General features: G+C 41.9%; 1 protein-coding gene and 1 long non-coding RNA gene across 5 annotated transcripts in view; both read right to left on the minus strand.

Moving 5' to 3' along the window:
* Positions 1-7067, minus strand: part of LOC127143349 (uncharacterized) — an 88153-nt gene extending 81086 nt beyond the window's left edge. Inside the window, exons 1-8 of one of the 4 annotated variants that reach the window (XR_007814695.1) lie at positions 6913-7067; positions 5900-6368; positions 5080-5526; positions 4122-4590; positions 3302-3748; positions 2342-2810; positions 1522-1968; positions 564-1032 (exon numbers count right to left, since the gene is read on the minus strand). This is a non-coding gene — a long non-coding RNA (uncharacterized LOC127143349). The remainder of the gene's footprint in view (positions 1-563; positions 1033-1521; positions 1969-2341; positions 2811-3301; positions 3749-4121; positions 4591-5079; positions 5527-5899; positions 6369-6912) is intronic. The other 3 variants (XR_007814698.1, XR_007814696.1, XR_007814697.1) reach the window with 3 other exon arrangements.
* Positions 7068-7650: 583 nt separating this feature from the next.
* Positions 7651-17589, minus strand: part of sh3bp5b (SH3-domain binding protein 5b (BTK-associated)) — a 35301-nt gene continuing 25362 nt past the window's right edge. The window contains exons 4-9 of the mRNA XM_018686675.2: positions 16203-16367; positions 15858-15988; positions 13786-13828; positions 12771-12990; positions 10387-10740; positions 7651-9498 (exon numbers count right to left, since the gene is read on the minus strand). Coding sequence (XP_018542191.1) covers positions 9281-9498; positions 10387-10740; positions 12771-12990; positions 13786-13828; positions 15858-15988; positions 16203-16367 — 1131 coding nt within the window. The 3' untranslated portion in view covers positions 7651-9280. The remainder of the gene's footprint in view (positions 9499-10386; positions 10741-12770; positions 12991-13785; positions 13829-15857; positions 15989-16202; positions 16368-17589) is intronic.

The raw sequence follows: 17589 nt of genomic DNA on the forward strand, positions 1-17589 counted from the left end.
TTACTATACTATGACATTTTTTATGGTTTTTGATGACTTACTATGACATTTTTTCACATTTTTTGACGTCTTACTATAGTATGACATTTTTTGATTGTTTTTCATGCCATAGTATACTAAGACATTTTTTGGCCATTTTTGACCATTTTTGATACCTTACTATACTATGACATTTTTGACCATTTTTGACCATTGTTGATGCCTTACTATACTGTGACATTGTTTGACCATTTTTGATGCCTTACTACATTTTGACATTTTTAACATTTTTGATGTGTTATTATAACAACATATTTTAACTTCTATTTTGGATTGCTATTATTTCTGCATAGCTTTTATATTACTTGTTAGTTTTACTCTAGTATTAAATTAATTTTAGCATTACATAAATTTTTTCTTATCACATTTTACAATTTACAGATTCAATTCAATTAAATTCAAATAAATTTTATTTGTACAGTGAAGATAACTTTTACTGTTGAAACTAAATCCAGTAACAGATTACTATGACTATTACATCTTACTTCTGTTGTTGCTCATTACTTTTACATTACTTGAATTACCTGGAGGACTCTGTCCTGGTCTCAAAGAACTTCTTCATTGTACGAAGACTCTCTGTGATCGTGGACTACGGCTCTGTGATCGCGGACAATGTCTCTGAGATTATGGACAAAGTCTCTGAGATTATGGACAAAGTCTCTGAGATTATGGACAAAGTCTCTGTGATCGTGGACGATGTCTCTGAGATCATAGACGCTGTCTGTGTGATCATCGACAATGTCTCCATGATCGCGGGCAGTGCCGTCAAATCGGTGACCCCAGTCTCCGCCGATTCTATCGCAAGGTCTCTACGAAGCATGGGACATATCTCTGACCATGGACAACGTCTCTCTCGTCTTTGACAAGGTCTCTGCGACCATAGACGACGTCTCTGATCGTGGACCATGTCTCCCTCATCCTCAACAATGTCTCTCCGATCGTGGACGATGTCTCGGGCGATCATGGACGATGTGGTGGAAAAAGTGGTGACACCTGAAGGAAATCAGAGAAACATACAGAGGAAAATGATCAATACACTACTACCTATTCCTCATCAACAGTTAAACCATGAAAACACAGAAATATTCAACATTACAGCTGAACCAGAACATTTAACAAACATTAGAGGCTGTTTCAGAAAATCAACAGTTGACTGTCATCACCTCCTGAAGAACCAACAACAACAAATATTTGGGAAAAAGTTAAATGATTATTAATTGTGTGTCTATCAACAAATCACTGAAGAAATCGTGTATGTTACTGTGAACTGCACAACAATAATAAACACTATCAGTTGAGTCAATTTCTGAATGCAGGATTTTAACTTGTGCTGTTTATTTTGATGTGTTGTTTTCATGTAGATGTCTCACTTTAATGTGACTTCTATTATTACACTTTCCTCATATACTGAACACTGAATATAAACAGTTTAATGTCAGTGCTCTGTGTTGGACAGTTGATGTAAAGCTGTTTGTGCATTACCTGGAGGCCTCTGTCCTGGTCTCAAAGAACTTCCTCATTGAATGAGACTTTCTGTGATCGTGGACTACGTCTTTGTGATCGCGGACAATGTCTCTGAGATTATGGACAAAGTCTCTGTGATCATGGACAATGTCTTTGTGATCGTGGACGATGTCTCTGAGATCATAGACGCTGTCTCTGTGATCATCGACAATGTCTCCATGATCGCGGGCAGTGCCGTCAAATCGGTGACCCCAGTCTCCGCCGATTCTATCGCAAGGTCTCTACGAAGCATGGGACAATGTCTCTGACCATGGACAACGTCTCTCTCGTCTTTGACAAGGTCTCTGCGACCATAGACGACGTCTCTGATCGTGGACCATGTCTCCCTCATCCTCAACAATGTCTCTCCGATCGTTGACGATGTCTCAGCAATCGTGGACGATGTGGTGGAAAAAGTGGTGACACCTGAAGGAAATCAAAGAGAAACATACAGAGGAAAATGATCAATACACTACTACCTATTCCTCATCAACAGTTAAACCATGAAAACACAGAAATATTCAACATTACAGCTGAACCAGAACCTTTAATCCCATTTTGACGGATCCTTAACAATAACATTTGACATTTGTATACCTTAGTACACTGTGACATTTTTGATGTTTTACTATAACGTGAAATTTTTACTTCTTTTTGGATTACTATTACTTATGCATTGCTTTTATATTGCAGATTACTTTTGTCCTAACACTTTCCTCTTATACTGAACACTGAACATAAACAGTTTAATGTCAGTGCTCTGTGCTGGACAGTTGATGTAAAGCTGTTTGTGAATTACCTGGAGGCCTCTGTCCTGGTCTCAAAGAACTTCCTCATTGAATGAGACTTTCTGTGATCATGGACTACGTCTCTGTGATCGTGGACTACGTCTTTGTGATCGCGGACAATGTCTCTGAGATTATGGACAAAGTCTCTGTGATCATGGACAATGTCTTTGTGATCGTGGACGATGTCTCTGAGATCATAGACGCTGTCTCTGTGATCATCGACAATGTCTCCATGATCGCGGGCAGTGCCGTCAAATCGGTGACCCCCGTCTCCGCCGATTCTATCGCAAGGTCTCTACGAAGCATGGGACAATGTCTCTGACCATGGACAACGTCTCTCTCGTCTTTGACAAGGTCTCTGCGACCATAGACGACGTCTCTGATCGTGGACCATGTCTCCCTCATCCTCAACAATGTCTCTCCGATCGTGGACGATGTCTCGGGCGATCATGGATGATGTGGTGGAAAAAGTGGTGACACCTGAAGGAAATCAAAGAGAAACATACAGAGGAAAATGACCAATACACTACTACCTATTCCTCATCAACAGTTAAACCATGAAAACACAGAAATATTCAACATTACAGCTGAACCAGAACATTTAACAAACATTAGAGGCTGTTTCAGAAAATCAACAGTTGACTGTCATCACCTCCTGAAGAACCAACAACAACAAATATTTGGGAAAAAGTTAAATGATTATTAATTGTGTGTCTATCAACAAATCACTGAAGAAATCGTGTATGTTACTGTGAACTGCACAACAATAATAAACACTATCAGTTGAGTCAATTTCTGAATGCAGGATTTTAACTTGTGCTGTTTATTTTGATGTGTTGTTTTCATGTAGATGTCTCACTTTAATGTGACTTCTATTATTACACTTTCCTCATATACTGAACACTGAACATAAACAGTTTAATGTCAGTGCTCTGTGTTGGACAGTTGATGTAAAGCTGTTTGTGCATTACCTGGAGGCCTCTGTCCTGGTCTCAAAGAACTTCCTCATTGAATGAGACTTTCTGTGATCGTGGACTACGTCTTTGTGATCGCGGACAATGTCTCTGAGATTATGGACAAAGTCTCTGTGATCATGGACAATGTCTTTGTGATCGTGGACGATGTCTCTGAGATCATAGACGCTGTCTCTGTGATCATCGACAATGTCTCCATGATCGCGGGCAGTGCCGTCAAATCGGTGACCCCAGTCTCCGCCGATTCTATCGCAAGGTCTCTACGAAGCATGGGACAATGTCTCTGACCATGGACAACGTCTCTCTCGTCTTTGACAAGGTCTCTGCGACCATAGACGACGTCTCTGATCGTGGACCATGTCTCCCTCATCCTCAACAATGTCTCTCCGATCGTTGACGATGTCTCAGCAATCGTGGACGATGTGGTGGAAAAAGTGGTGACACCTGAAGGAAATCAAAGAGAAACATACAGAGGAAAATGATCAATACACTACTACCTATTCCTCATCAACAGTTAAACCATGAAAACACAGAAATATTCAACATTACAGCTGAACCAGAACCTTTAATCCCATTTTGACGGATCCTTAACAATAACATTTGACATTTGTATACCTTAGTACACTGTGACATTTTTGACGTTTTACTATAACGTGAAATTTTTACTTCTTTTTGGATTACTATTACTTATGCATTGCTTTTATATTGCAGATTACTTTTGTCCTAACACTTTCCTCTTATACTGAACACTGAACATAAACAGTTTAATGTCAGTGCTCTGTGCTGGACAGTTGATGTAAAGCTGTTTGTGAATTACCTGGAGGCCTCTGTCCTGGTCTCAAAGAACTTCCTCATTGAATGAGACTTTCTGTGATCATGGACTACGTCTCTGTGATCGTGGACTACGTCTTTGTGATCGCGGACAATGTCTCTGAGATTATGGACAAAGTCTCTGTGATCATGGACAATGTCTTTGTGATCGTGGACGATGTCTCTGAGATCATAGACGCTGTCTCTGTGATCATCGACAATGTCTCCATGATCGCGGGCAGTGCCGTCAAATCGGTGACCCCCGTCTCCGCCGATTCTATCGCAAGGTCTCTACGAAGCATGGGACAATGTCTCTGACCATGGACAACGTCTCTCTCGTCTTTGACAAGGTCTCTGCGACCATAGACGACGTCTCTGATCGTGGACCATGTCTCCCTCATCCTCAACAATGTCTCTCCGATCGTGGACGATGTCTCGGGCGATCATGGACGATGTGGTGGAAAAAGTGGTGACACCTGAAGGAAATCAAAGAGAAACATACAGAGGAAAATGATCAATACACTACTACCTATTCCTCATCAACAGTTAAACCATGAAAACACAGAAATATTCAACATTACAGCTGAACCAGAACATTTAACAAACATTAGAGGCTGTTTCAGAAAATCAACAGTTGACTGTCATCACCTCCTGAAGAACCAACAACAACAAATATTTGGGAAAAAGTTAAATGATTATTAATTGTGTCTATCAACAAATCACTGAAGAAATCGTGTATGTTACTGTGAACTGCACAACAATAATAAACACTATCAGTTGAGTCAATTTCTGAATGCAGGATTTTAACTTGTGCTGTTTATTTTGATGTGTTGTTTTCATGTAGATGTCTCACTTTAATGTGACTTCTATTATTACACTTTCCTCATATACTGAACACTGAACATAAACAGTTTAATGTCAGTGCTCTGTGTTGGACAGTTGATGTAAAGCTGTTTGTGCATTACCTGGAGGCCTCTGTCCTGGTCTCAAAGAACTTCCTGATTGAATGAGACTTTCTGTGATCGTGGACTACGTCTTTGTGATCGCGGACAATGTCTCTGAGATTATGGACAAAGTCTCTGTGATCATGGACAATGTCTTTGTGATCGTGGACGATGTCTCTGAGATCATAGACGCTGTCTCTGTGATCATCGACAATGTCTCCATGATCGCGGGCAGTGCCGTCAAATCGGTGACCCCAGTCTCCGCCGATTCTATCGCAAGGTCTCTACGAAGCATGGGACAATGTCTCTGACCATGGACAACGTCTCTCTCGTCTTTGACAAGGTCTCTGCGACCATAGACGACGTCTCTGATCGTGGACCATGTCTCCCTCATCCTCAACAATGTCTCTCCGATCGTTGACGATGTCTCAGCAATCGTGGACGATGTGGTGGAAAAAGTGGTGACACCTGAAGGAAATCAAAGAGAAACATACAGAGGAAAATGATCAATACACTACTACCTATTCCTCATCAACAGTTAAACCATGAAAACACAGAAATATTCAACATTACAGCTGAACCAGAACCTTTAATCCCATTTTGACGGATCCTTAACAATAACATTTGACATTTGTATACCTTAGTACACTGTGACATTTTTGATGTTTTACTATAACGTGAAATTTTTACTTCTTTTTGGATTACTATTACTTATGCATTGCTTTTATATTGCAGATTACTTTTGTCCTAACACTTTCCTCTTATACTGAACACTGAACATAAACAGTTTAATGTCAGTGCTCTGTGCTGGACAGTTGATGTAAAGCTGTTTGTGAATTACCTGGAGGCCTCTGTCCTGGTCTCAAAGAACTTCCTCATTGAATGAGACTTTCTGTAATCATGGACTACGTCTCTGTGATCGTGGACTATGTCTCTGTGATCGCAGACAATGTCTCTGAGATTATGGACAAAGTCTCTGTGATCATGGACAATGTCTTTGTGATCGTGGACGATGTCTCTGAGATCATAGACGCTGTCTCTGTGATCATCGACAATGTCTCCATGATCGCGGGCAGTGCCGTCAAATCGGTGACCCCAGTCTCCGCCGATTCTATCGCAAGGTCTCTACGAAGCATGGGACAATGTCTCTGACCATGGACAACGTCTCTCTCGTCTTTGACAATGTCTCTGCGACCATAGACGACGTCTCTGATCGTGGACCATGTCTCCCTCATCCTCAACAATGTCTCTCCGATCGTTGACAATGTCTCGGGCGATCATGCACGATGTGGTGGAAAAAGTGGTGACACCTGAAGGAAATCAAAGAGAAACATACAGAGGAAAATGATCAATACACTACTACCTATTCCTCATCAACTTCCGTAAGGTGCCCTGACGATAAGGCTAATGCTAACGTTCGCCACTAATGCTAACGCTGATATCCAGGTGTAAAGCAACCAGGTACAGAGGCAAAATAATACAAAATGACCAAAAATAGACACAAAACGATGACAACGACACGATAGACCGCTTTAAACTGAGTTCAAATGATCAAGGTGGAACACAAAGTTACAAAGAGATAATGAAAATATCGGTAAAGTGACTGTAAACGCATACATCAGAAATAAGACAGACTATCAAGAGCTCTTTGTGTTTTCACCCGTTAACGGTGGGGGTCCACAATTCATGTCAGGGATGCCTCAGTCACGACAACACAAACACACTCTTATCCACACGATAAACACGTCTGACAATGGAAATTAGGTCAAAAGAAGAAGAGAAGTCTAATGCTATCGCACGCCGCTAGCGCAGATACTACCGCTAGCAGCTAGCTAGATCACTACTTAGCCTTACCTTGGCGCCGTAGGTGTATTCAGCGTCCAGGCTGACTCCTACTCGACAGTAAAGCAGCTCAAACGCTTGTTTTAGCATCCAAGTTCCTTCGGTAATTCAGTTTTCTCACAGTACTGACAAACCGGGGTCAACGGTTCAAGCGTTCGTTTCAATCTGTTTCCCGACTTCCGCTCCTTTGCGCTCCTCCCAGAAACGTCAAGAACGATGACGACACGTGACGCGGCCAATGACAGCACACGCAAGGCAACAACGACAGGAAGAAACGCCAATAGGCGGATTCTGTTCCGCCCAGCCGCCTCTAACCGCCTCTGATTGGTCTAATAATACATCCATGGGGAAGGTAGGATACCATTAAGGTTTGGATCTGGATGTGGAGCATACAAAGAATCCGCCGTTGACACATTAAACTGCATGAACGTTTTGATGCTTTGCCTCTTTTAGAAACCAAAGAAACTCAAATTAAAGTGCGTCTATGAAGTAGTAACCACTGGTTAGCACTAAAAAGGGTCCGTAGCACCCAGCTACTCACACGCAAGAAAAACAATGGTTAAATTTTAGAGTATTCCTGAAACTATTCCTTTCACAAGATGTAAGACATTCAGCCTAACAATGTGTAACATTTATTTTTCATTCTTGGAGCCATAAATCTTTCTGTTAGCCTCTAAAATCTTCAGTGACACACCATAATATATTCATAATCCACCAGCATGAGAAACAATTTGCTTTTCACACCACATGCATGAAAACTGCCTTCTTCATTCATTTATTTGCATCCAAAAACTCCTGGTTTTACAGTAAGTGTCCATCCCAAGATGCAGCACAGAGCTCCAGAGTCATGTCTTGGCAAATACTGAAGCGTGTATAGGTTTGTCTTTCAATATGGTTGATGTTTTTGTTGTTGGAAATATAGAGACTCCAGTTTGGAGCCCTCAGGGACAGGGACATTACCTCTTTACATAGCTCTTAAATGTTACTGTCCAGTACACTGAGCAGAGTAAGGGTAAATGGTAAATAATTATACAAAGCACTTTTGACAGTTTACATTTGAACAGTTTTTATATTGCATATTGTATTTGTGAGAGCAGTCTGTCTTGTTTACACATTTTCCAACCAAATTCTGTCCCTGAATGTGACAAACCATGTGACAGATATCAGACATAAAAATTATTTGTATGATTAACTGATCAATTCTCTTTTCCATAAAATGTAATCTATATAATGATAACATCTGAACAAGGTGCCATGACCAGATAAACAGTGATATAAAACAAATCTTCACATTTTAGAAGGTCAAAACAGAAAATGTCAACTTTAACTGAACAGCAGCCACTTTGGTCACAAGTGGCAATTGTAGAATAAGGGTAGATGTAATTCCTTGCTGTGTTTCATTTGTTTGAGAAAATCACTGAGAAGTTTCTGTGACATGATCAAATCTAGTGTAACAGTAACACACGAAGAGAAGAATCATTATATCAGTGAAATGACAGTAAATAGGTAAACTCTATCCTACTGGTTGTAACCAACAACCACAATAGGTTGTAGCAGGAAAAAAGTAGAGTGTACTGAATTAAATAAAAGGTGTGTTTTATTTCTCTTAAATTTAACTTTTCATTTGTTTCAACAAACCAAAGTGACATAGTTTCATTTCAAAGCAGAGAGGACAGTGAAACACTGCTTCTCATCTGAAGTAAGGTGTTACCTAATCACATTCAGATATTTATATGTATTTGTATGTTTATCTGTAATACAACTGTTTTTGAATTCAAAGGACACACTGTGTTTAAATATCAGTAACTTTGCTGAATGTGCATCAGAGGGACTTAAATTTAAAACACAATCATCACTGTGGCAAAAAGTAGGCATGAGAGGCAAAAGCTCAACTGAACCAGAATTATACTTTAAGTAGCTAACATGGAAAATAAACAGCTTAAGCGTCTGAGGGTCCACAGCAGCTAAACCTGAACAATTCACAGACACAACTTGAGAAAATACATCATAGTCATATATCAAATACAGGAGTGTACAGCAGGTGGTTATTTATTGAACATGTCCACATTCTTTAGACGTTGAAGCGGAACATCACCTCTGCATGGATGACAACATGCTAAGTGCCATTTAACATTAATAAATGTTCATTTTTGTGACAGCAGCTTTTTCAGCTGTTACTGGGTCAGAAAGGACATGAAAAATAATGCAGAACTTTTGAATCCTTTTCCCCGTCACCCTTCACCAACACAGTTTCAACATAGTGGAGTTTGGAGAATGGAGTGTAGTTGTGGCAGCTAGCTTATAAACAGCAGTTTATCGTTGGGTGGGAGTGAGTCGAGGCAGAGTCAGGATCCCTCTTAACAAGTTCTCTTTTTGTCCCTCAGACTCCTTTGAGCAGGACTCCGGTCTGACCGGGCTCAGCCTTTTGGGAGCAGTTGTCCATTTTTTTGGTGTTGTCGGTGCGAGGGCGTCGCAGGTTCAGGAAGCTGAAGCGGGCTTCCAGGCTGAAGGGCTTCTTGGTGCTGGTTGTGGAGCTGTTGTTGTTGTTTGTGGTGGGAGCGTTGTCCAGATCCCCCTCTGCACCCTCTGCCCGGTCACCTGCAGAGAAGGAGAAGGTCAGTGAATGGTTAAGTCTTTTTTAATGGCCATTAATTATTCAAGACAATTTTTTTAAGCTTGAGCAGGCTCAGACAGATTTTGGTGCAAGCTGCTGTACTGTGGTGTTTTTGAACCTGGGTGGTTCCTGTCCTATGAATTCAGGTGCTGCTAAGTGTTTGAGGGTGACTGGTTGTGATGTCTTCTTGTTGCAGTTTTGGCCAGCAGGGGACTGTGAACGAGGTCAGGTCCTCTAATTAAAGTGTGGTCAGCAGAGAATCCGGACTGACTGGAACTGCATCCAATTAAGAGTAACGACGAGGGTAAAGCACCCCTCTAACATCCTGGTCCTAAAATCTCTGTTATACTTTGTTCACAGACACACTGAGCTGTAAATGTTTGATTACAGCTGAAGTTTAGTCAGTTTTCTCTTCCCTGCAGGTGAAACACTTCTCACTGTCACAGTGACTAATAAGCTCCTGGTGGAGCAGGTGTGAGTCACACAGGTAGCCATACCCAGAATAGATTCTCAAGCATCATCCATCTCAACTGGAACTGCACGTGCTGCACACAAATGGACCTATTTACAGCTGATGCTGAGTCTCACATTCACCCAAACACTTTTCCACTTTTTAACTGATTAATCAATAATGAAATTATTTATGGCTTACAATTTATTATTATCTCTATTTTCTCCTCTATATCTCAATAATTCTAAATGATATAGTTAATTAAATTTATGCAACCTGTGACCAACTAAGCAGCATTAAATGGATTAAGCACTTGCCCAATATGACACAACACTAACTGTAGCTGCAGTCCTTCTGTTCAAACCTTGACTACACAACAGACACAAAAACAATGTCAGCTAAAACATTTCCCATCACCCACCTCTCTCCAAGTCGCATTCAGGTGATGACGCTCCGCTACACTCGCTGCGAGGCCCGAGCACCGGCGAGATGAGGCTGAAGTCAGACAACGACACTGTGCTGGGAAGATCCAGACTGCAGGGCCTGGAGGGAGGAGCAGGGGACGAGGAGGAGGAGGAGGGAGTCGGCGACGGAGAGGCAGAGGAGGATGTGTATGAGGAGGACGAGGAGCTGGCGAAGGGGCAGGGCGACGTGAGATCCTGAGGGCTGCTGGGAGACGAACCCAAGCTGCAGGTGGAGCGGGTCTCCGAGTCTTCTTCAGACATGATGCTGCCGCCACCGCCGCACGCCTCGTCATCGAAACACACTGATGCCACTGCAGGAGGGACACATGGAAGAAAGGAGAGGACAGGAGGGGAAGATGGAAAAAGTCGAGTCAGTTTTTATTCATTTATTTATTCTATAAAGGGACAAACAAAAAAAGAGAAAGGGAGGGAGACGAAGAGCGAGGAGGCAGAGGTGAACTTACGAGAAGGGAAGAAAAGGGACAAACTAAAGGAGGAAGGAGGGAAATGGAGGCAAAAGGTGCAGAGAGAGGAGGGTGCACGTAAAGAGATGAAGGAAGAGACACAGCATGAAAAGGCAGAAAGGGAGAAAGGAATGAATGGCAAGAGGAGATGAAGGAAAAGAGGGAGGGAGGAATTGATGGATGGAAACGATGCCAACAGACCAGAGGAGGAGAGGTGGGGAAAAAGGGACAGACAAATGAAAAGATAGAAGGAAGGACGGATGAACAAAGATAAGAGAGGATAAGAGAAAAAAACCTGACTTTGAGCAAACTGATATATAAATAGAACTGAGAGGACTCTGAACTGTCACATCCAGTCAAGGTGTTTCATTTTCCCCGACTGAAATCAAAGCACACGAATGCACCGTCAGTATCTGCTCTGTTCAGCCACAGCTGTACATTCGTTCTTCATAAGAGTTAACTTGTAATCACACCATCAGCTTTGGACTGGATGCCTACACTACTCTGCGGTTACCATGGCAACACCATCCTATTAATTCCCCAGTCAAGGCCGATAGGATACAAAAGGCAGATTTCCATTTTTGTAGACTGATTTCCTTCAGCTGTGGATCTGTTTCTGCGTGTCCAGAGACTCCACTGATCTGGACCACTGGCAAACAACAACCTTTCAACAACATGTTGACTTGAGTCAAATTACCATAAACTACTGAATCATTGCTGGATGCTTTGAACTCACTACAGCTCTGATTTCCTTCTCTATGGCAACACTAAGACTCCTGGCTGGTGTTGCAGTATCTTGAGCCATGACAAAATAACAACATAAACCTACTGTACTGTTACATTATCTGTTGTTCTGGGGACATAGGACACACTGAGGATTCATTAAACCTATGACATGGGAATAAAGGATGAGGGAAAAAACCCTGAGAAACCAACAGCTTCTCTGTTCCTGAGTTTTTCTATGATTCTGAGATTTCTGCCTCATCAATACAATCAAGGTAATAGAAATTAGTTTGTGGTTGTTAAATAAAATGTCAGCAGAAAATAGATAATTTGGATTTACATCCAATAAAATCTTGATTTGGAAAAATATAAAATTTCAATTATGATTTTATTGAGTTACTCAGAATAATCCATATCTGACTGAAGTCTGAAACCTACAAATATTCATTCACAATGTAGAAGACCAGAAAAACCAGCAAATAATCATACGGTTTGTAACACTGAAGGTAAAGATGGAGGCGCATTGAGCTCTCACAGCCACCAAATTCTACAGGTTTTCACAGAGTCAAAGTGTGAACGAGAGCTAAGACTTAGTTCTAGAGAAAGGGTTAGGGTTAGCTGTGTACCAGTCAGGAAATACATCATTTCACTATGTGGGATTCGTAAGTCTAGACTATTTGAAGTGTGTTTCTGTTTTCTCAAATAAACACACTGACGTTTGCATCGATCCTCAGGAGTCTGTCTCCACCTGGTAAGTGCCAGTAACAGCTTTGCCTGAGCCAGAGAGAATCAATTTCTACTCAGGGAATCAGTTTGCATAATCAGTTTTTCCTCTCGAATAAAACCCGTTCAGTCTAAACTAAAAGAGGCTAAATAACAACAGGACAGTGACTAGATCTCATTACAGCCAACCCTGACATTTAGAGAGTCACCAGGTGAGCAGCTGCGACTGTGCAGGTCGACAGCAAAGCAGCGGGAGGGGAGGGTTTGACCTTTACTAATTGGCCTTTTATCTCATCAGGACAATCGACTGAGTCACGCTGAAGAGCAAACGTTTGGGCATTGGCTGTGAAAAGAGTTTATGTGACAAACATCTTCTTCAGACTGAAACTGAAGCGGTGAGGTGAGAGAGAGACATGTCGTGCTGTACTCACTGGATATTACGTCAGACTCCATTTTGAAGCTGGAGATGTCATCCCCAGACACGCTGTCGCCCTCTGCGCCCACGCCCCTGCCCCGGGGGCCTATGGTGGAGTTTCGCCGTCGCTCGTGGATCTCGTCTGAGATCATCTCCAGGTTCCTCAGGGCCGTCTTGTACTCGCCTTTGGCCTGAGACAGCTTGGCCTGCCGCTCGTCCACGTTCTTCTTCAGGTTCTGGAAGAGAGAGAAAAAAGAGGGAGGAGGATTATGATGGAAGTCATGGACGACAGACAACAACAACAAAACCACACTGGACCTCATTTAGCCTCTAAAAAAAGCCTCAGTGCTCATTTTAATGAACTCTCTGAGCTGCACAGGAGGGATGATGCTTCAAAAGATCCTCAGTGTTAAACACACCACTCTAAATTCTCCCTTAAGTACTCGGAGATCTGGTGACTGGCCATTCTGTAAAGCAGCTTTGATTCACAGTTACATGAATCCCAATGAACCCAGGGTAAAAAGTTGTCGAGACATCCACAGAAAATGATCAAACCTTTCCTTGAATAGTTTAGCCAAGTAGCAGGCAGAGAGAAGAAGCTGGATACAGTGCAGGTTTGACATGTTTCTATAGATAACTGGCCTGTTGGAAGCAGCCACCATCTAAAGCTAATTAAACAACTTATGAGTTATTGTCAAACTCTTGTTGCTCCCAGCTGCAGTTCGTGCTTTAACTCCAGTCTAATCGTAGCCTTAAGCACGTCGACTCCTCTACAACAGTTTGTGGTCAGAGTATTTAACCCGATCAAGCAACAACACAACATAAACAGTGGCAACAGAGAACAGTGTCCTCATAACGGTCTATACTCAGACTAGGTCTAGAGTACAGTCTGGACCTGCTCTGTATGAAAAGTGCCTTGAGATAACTTCTGTTGTGATTTGGCGCTAGATAAATAAAACTGAACTGAATGGAGTAACTTTAATGGTGATCAATGGGGTCAAGTAAATTAGAGCTGAGCGACCATCACGTACCTCCAGCTGCAGATAGTACTTCGCCTTCATCTCAAAGTAGGGCCTGTGGAGGAGGAGGAGGAGGAGGAGGAGAGAGGAAGAGATTAGATCAGAGGGGAAAACTACAGAGTAACCCAGAAAAGAGCAGTACCCACATCATCACCATGGCAACCCGGGGGAGGAGAGGGAGATAAAGGGGTTGTGATGTTGGATGAGTGAGCGATGCAGAACGGATTAACGCCCTGCTGAGGCAACACACGGCTGATAATTCACAGAGACAGGATCCAGAAAAAATACAGGACGTATCTTTATATACATATATACACTGAACCAAGTACAAAGTATAATTACAAGAACTGGAACTGACCTGCAGTCAGTACAAATTTATACTTTATTCTTCCATTATAAAAATACGTCAAAATACCTATTTCTAATGACATTTTACATCAAGATCCAGATCTCTCCGATCATACAGTTCATCCTATATTCAGATCCTTCGGTTCAGTAATAACACGAGTTTAAACCTTCACTTCCTGTCAGACTGTGTCACGACTGAGTCAGTGATCAGCAGGGACGACGTTAGAAACAAACAGTGCAGCATCATCAGTGACTGTGAGGAATTTTCCAGCCATGTTTTAGCCCCACGTAGCTTTTTATGAGTGTAATTTTTGGACTTAAGCAATTGGGCGAACAAGTGACCAACACCACGGGGGTGGACAGATCCATCTCTGACTGGGAGAGGTCTCTAAAATGGATTCCTGTAGTAGTCTGCAGTTTCATCATTTAACTTACTTACAGGGACTCAGTTCATTTGCATTTTCTCTCCCAGTTTCTTGCTGGAAGCATTTTCCGAGCTGTTTCTTCTAAACCATTATTGTCAGAGATCTTTTTCCTTTCAGCAGAAATCTAAATAAACTTTGTGGAGACATAAATGTAGGGTAGAGCTGCTCTGACTCTGTTTGTGCCTTTGTAGAAAAATCAGGGCGACAAATCTGTGAAAGTTGAACATCTGATTTCTGAGAAACTCTGGACAGAAAAACACTGAACTTTGCAAAATGAAAAATGCATGGGAAATGAGCTCAGTCTGCAATTAAAAGTACTGAAGGTGATTTTTCATTCAAATGAATTCCATTTCACAGATGTCACCTGGTACATTACTAATTCTAAAGTTCCTGTGCAGCAGCCATATCATTTCCTTTAACTTGTGACGCTGTAGCAGGGCATCAACTCGTGACTGTGCCAGATTTTGCCGGACTTCCCCTTCAACACCTGACTGTTTATAATAAACAGAGATGTGGTTATGATGTGGTTTTGACTGAGACCAGGTTTCACTGCTTTAGAGAGCAGCCACTTTCAGCTGACAACAGAAGAGCGATCTGCACGTTCCAGTAAAAGACGTCTGGATTCTTTTAATCTGCATGGAAACCAGAAACCACATCACCTGGCACTGAAAACAGCTCCACTTCATTAGATGTTTTTTTTTTTCTGGTGGCAGGACAGAGAGAAAGTGTCTTGGATCTCAAGTGAGACTCGTGGGCTGCTTATCTCTCACTCCCTGTTGCTCGGGCTGGCAGAAACACAAAGACTTCACTTCTTTGTGAGCGGCTGAACATTTGGCTAACATCACCCACAGGCGGCCAGTCGTGCACTGACAGTCTGCTTTAGAGGCTGTGACCACATGCCAGCAAAGAACACAATTAATGTCCAAATATAAAACCAGGCTGGAAACTAGAGAGATGAAAACACTGTTGGTCTGTAGCGTCTGATCAGGAGGGTTTGCTTTTAAATACACAAAATAGTCTGTTGAGCCCCAGACTCTTGGAACTGTGACAATCTATCAGGAACAATAAACATCACTAAAGTTGAGAATAAAGTCATATTTTGAGGCTAAATCATAATTTTGTAATCCCACTGGAACTCTCCTCAGGAGCATCAAACTTTTCTTGGATACTTCCCAGGTTTTCCTGCCATCTGCATCTGACGTAAAACAAATAGTTTGTGCAGAAATCTCACCACAGACACCAGATTATTAAATCCCATTGTCCAGCTTTCTGTCAAATTGTCAAATGAGTTTCTTTTTGCACGTTTCTTACTTGGACTTGTTGATGGTGCGTTTGAGTTTCTTCTCCAGCTGTTTCATGCGGCTGATCGCTGCTGTGTACTTCGCCGCCGTCTCCTTGTGCACCAGCTCGCTTCTCGTCTTGCTGTGCTCCGCCTCCATCACCTGTGACAGCCAATCAGAGCTCACAGTCAGTTCGTGAAGAATCTTAATAAGTAAACAGGAAGACCAAGAGTTTACATAGCGTCCAGTCAGTGGAAGGTGGAAGTAATAAAACGATTTCTTCCCACAAAATGAAATGGAAACAAAATATAAATAAAATAAATTTAAAAAATCTTTTTCTGTCCCTGGGGTTAACTCTCCCGCCTCCCCTCCTCACCCGCTGGGTGGCGTGGTTCAGCATCTCCTGCCAGGCGGAGTCAAACTGCCGGTTGTCCTCCTCCAGGAGCCTCTGCTCAGCCAGGGAGATGGTCTCCTTTGCTGCCCTCAGAACCTCGGTGGCTCTCTGGAAGTCCTGGGTGGCCTTCTGGGCCTCCAGCTGGGCCTGCAGGACAGACACAGAGACACACATTATTAGTAAGTAAGGATCATTCTAGTAACATCATTAGAGACCAGCTGGGGCTGCAGGATTTCTCTGTATAAACTCTCTATTTTAAACTATTACCACTCCAAGTCATTGTGGTCCATTTATTTATTTACTTATATTATTTATTATATCTACACTCACTGACTGTGCTCAGCAAGAGGCAAATGAGGGTCAGTCTGTCAGGAGTCAAACTATTTTTCCTGTGCAGCTTGGTCTTGATTTATACTGTAGATCACTGGAGAAATCATTTCCTACATGTTACATCTGTTAGTGATGGAGCAGTGACTCAGTAATAATAAAGATGCACCATACAATTTACTCCCACAAGCCTCTTCTACTGTTCAGACTGAACTCCACATCATCTTCATGGATCCATTGTGGAGCAGCACACAATAAGCACTTGTCTTCCACAGAGCTGTAACTTGTTTTTGTATTAAAAGTGGTTCCTCTTATTCTTTCACTTGTTTTCTCTCCACAGGAACTATCGTCCTCCTCCAAACCTTTTCTGGAGGAAAATAACATCTGAAGTTTACTTTGAGTGAGTTTAAAATCTGGAGAATCTAATGTATAGTTGCTGTTGTCCAGTGTGAGAAATTAACATCTAACATGACTGTGATTTTGTGCAACATCAGTCATACTGCATTTTATTATTTTCTGAAAATATTTTTGGGTTGTAACTAACGTAGTTCATGTACTACAGCTGTAAAATACAGATCCCACTTTCCTGAGCCTGAGGAGACACATGTAAACAACCTAAAACCAAAGATAATCAATTCACAGTGATACCAAAATGGAAAAGTAGAAAATCCTCAACATTTGAGAAGCTGAGAATATTTGGTGTTTGTGCTTGAAAAATAACTAAAAATGATTATCAAAACTTGTTGATGTTTTGAAATGAGGTGAGATCAGATCACTCATGAAGTCTTTAAGTTTTAAGTCCAGAAAACATGCATTTATATGACACACACAAACACACACTGATGCACATACGAGGGCAAAAATAACCCAGAGATCTCAGAGATTCAAGTGTAAAAAAACAAACTTTACAGCACTAAAGCTACGATTGTTGCTACGATGCAGCTGCTTTACATAAGACGTCACTGACGTCATTCGTCTGGTTCATGTGAAGCCGTACAGCTGAGGCATTACACGCTACATTATGATCGCAGTGTGAATGAAT

The sequence above is a fragment of the Lates calcarifer genome, linkage group LG15 (genome assembly GCF_001640805.2).
Source record: "Lates calcarifer isolate ASB-BC8 linkage group LG15, TLL_Latcal_v3, whole genome shotgun sequence".
In the NCBI taxonomy this organism is placed as follows: Eukaryota; Metazoa; Chordata; class Actinopteri; family Centropomidae; genus Lates; species Lates calcarifer.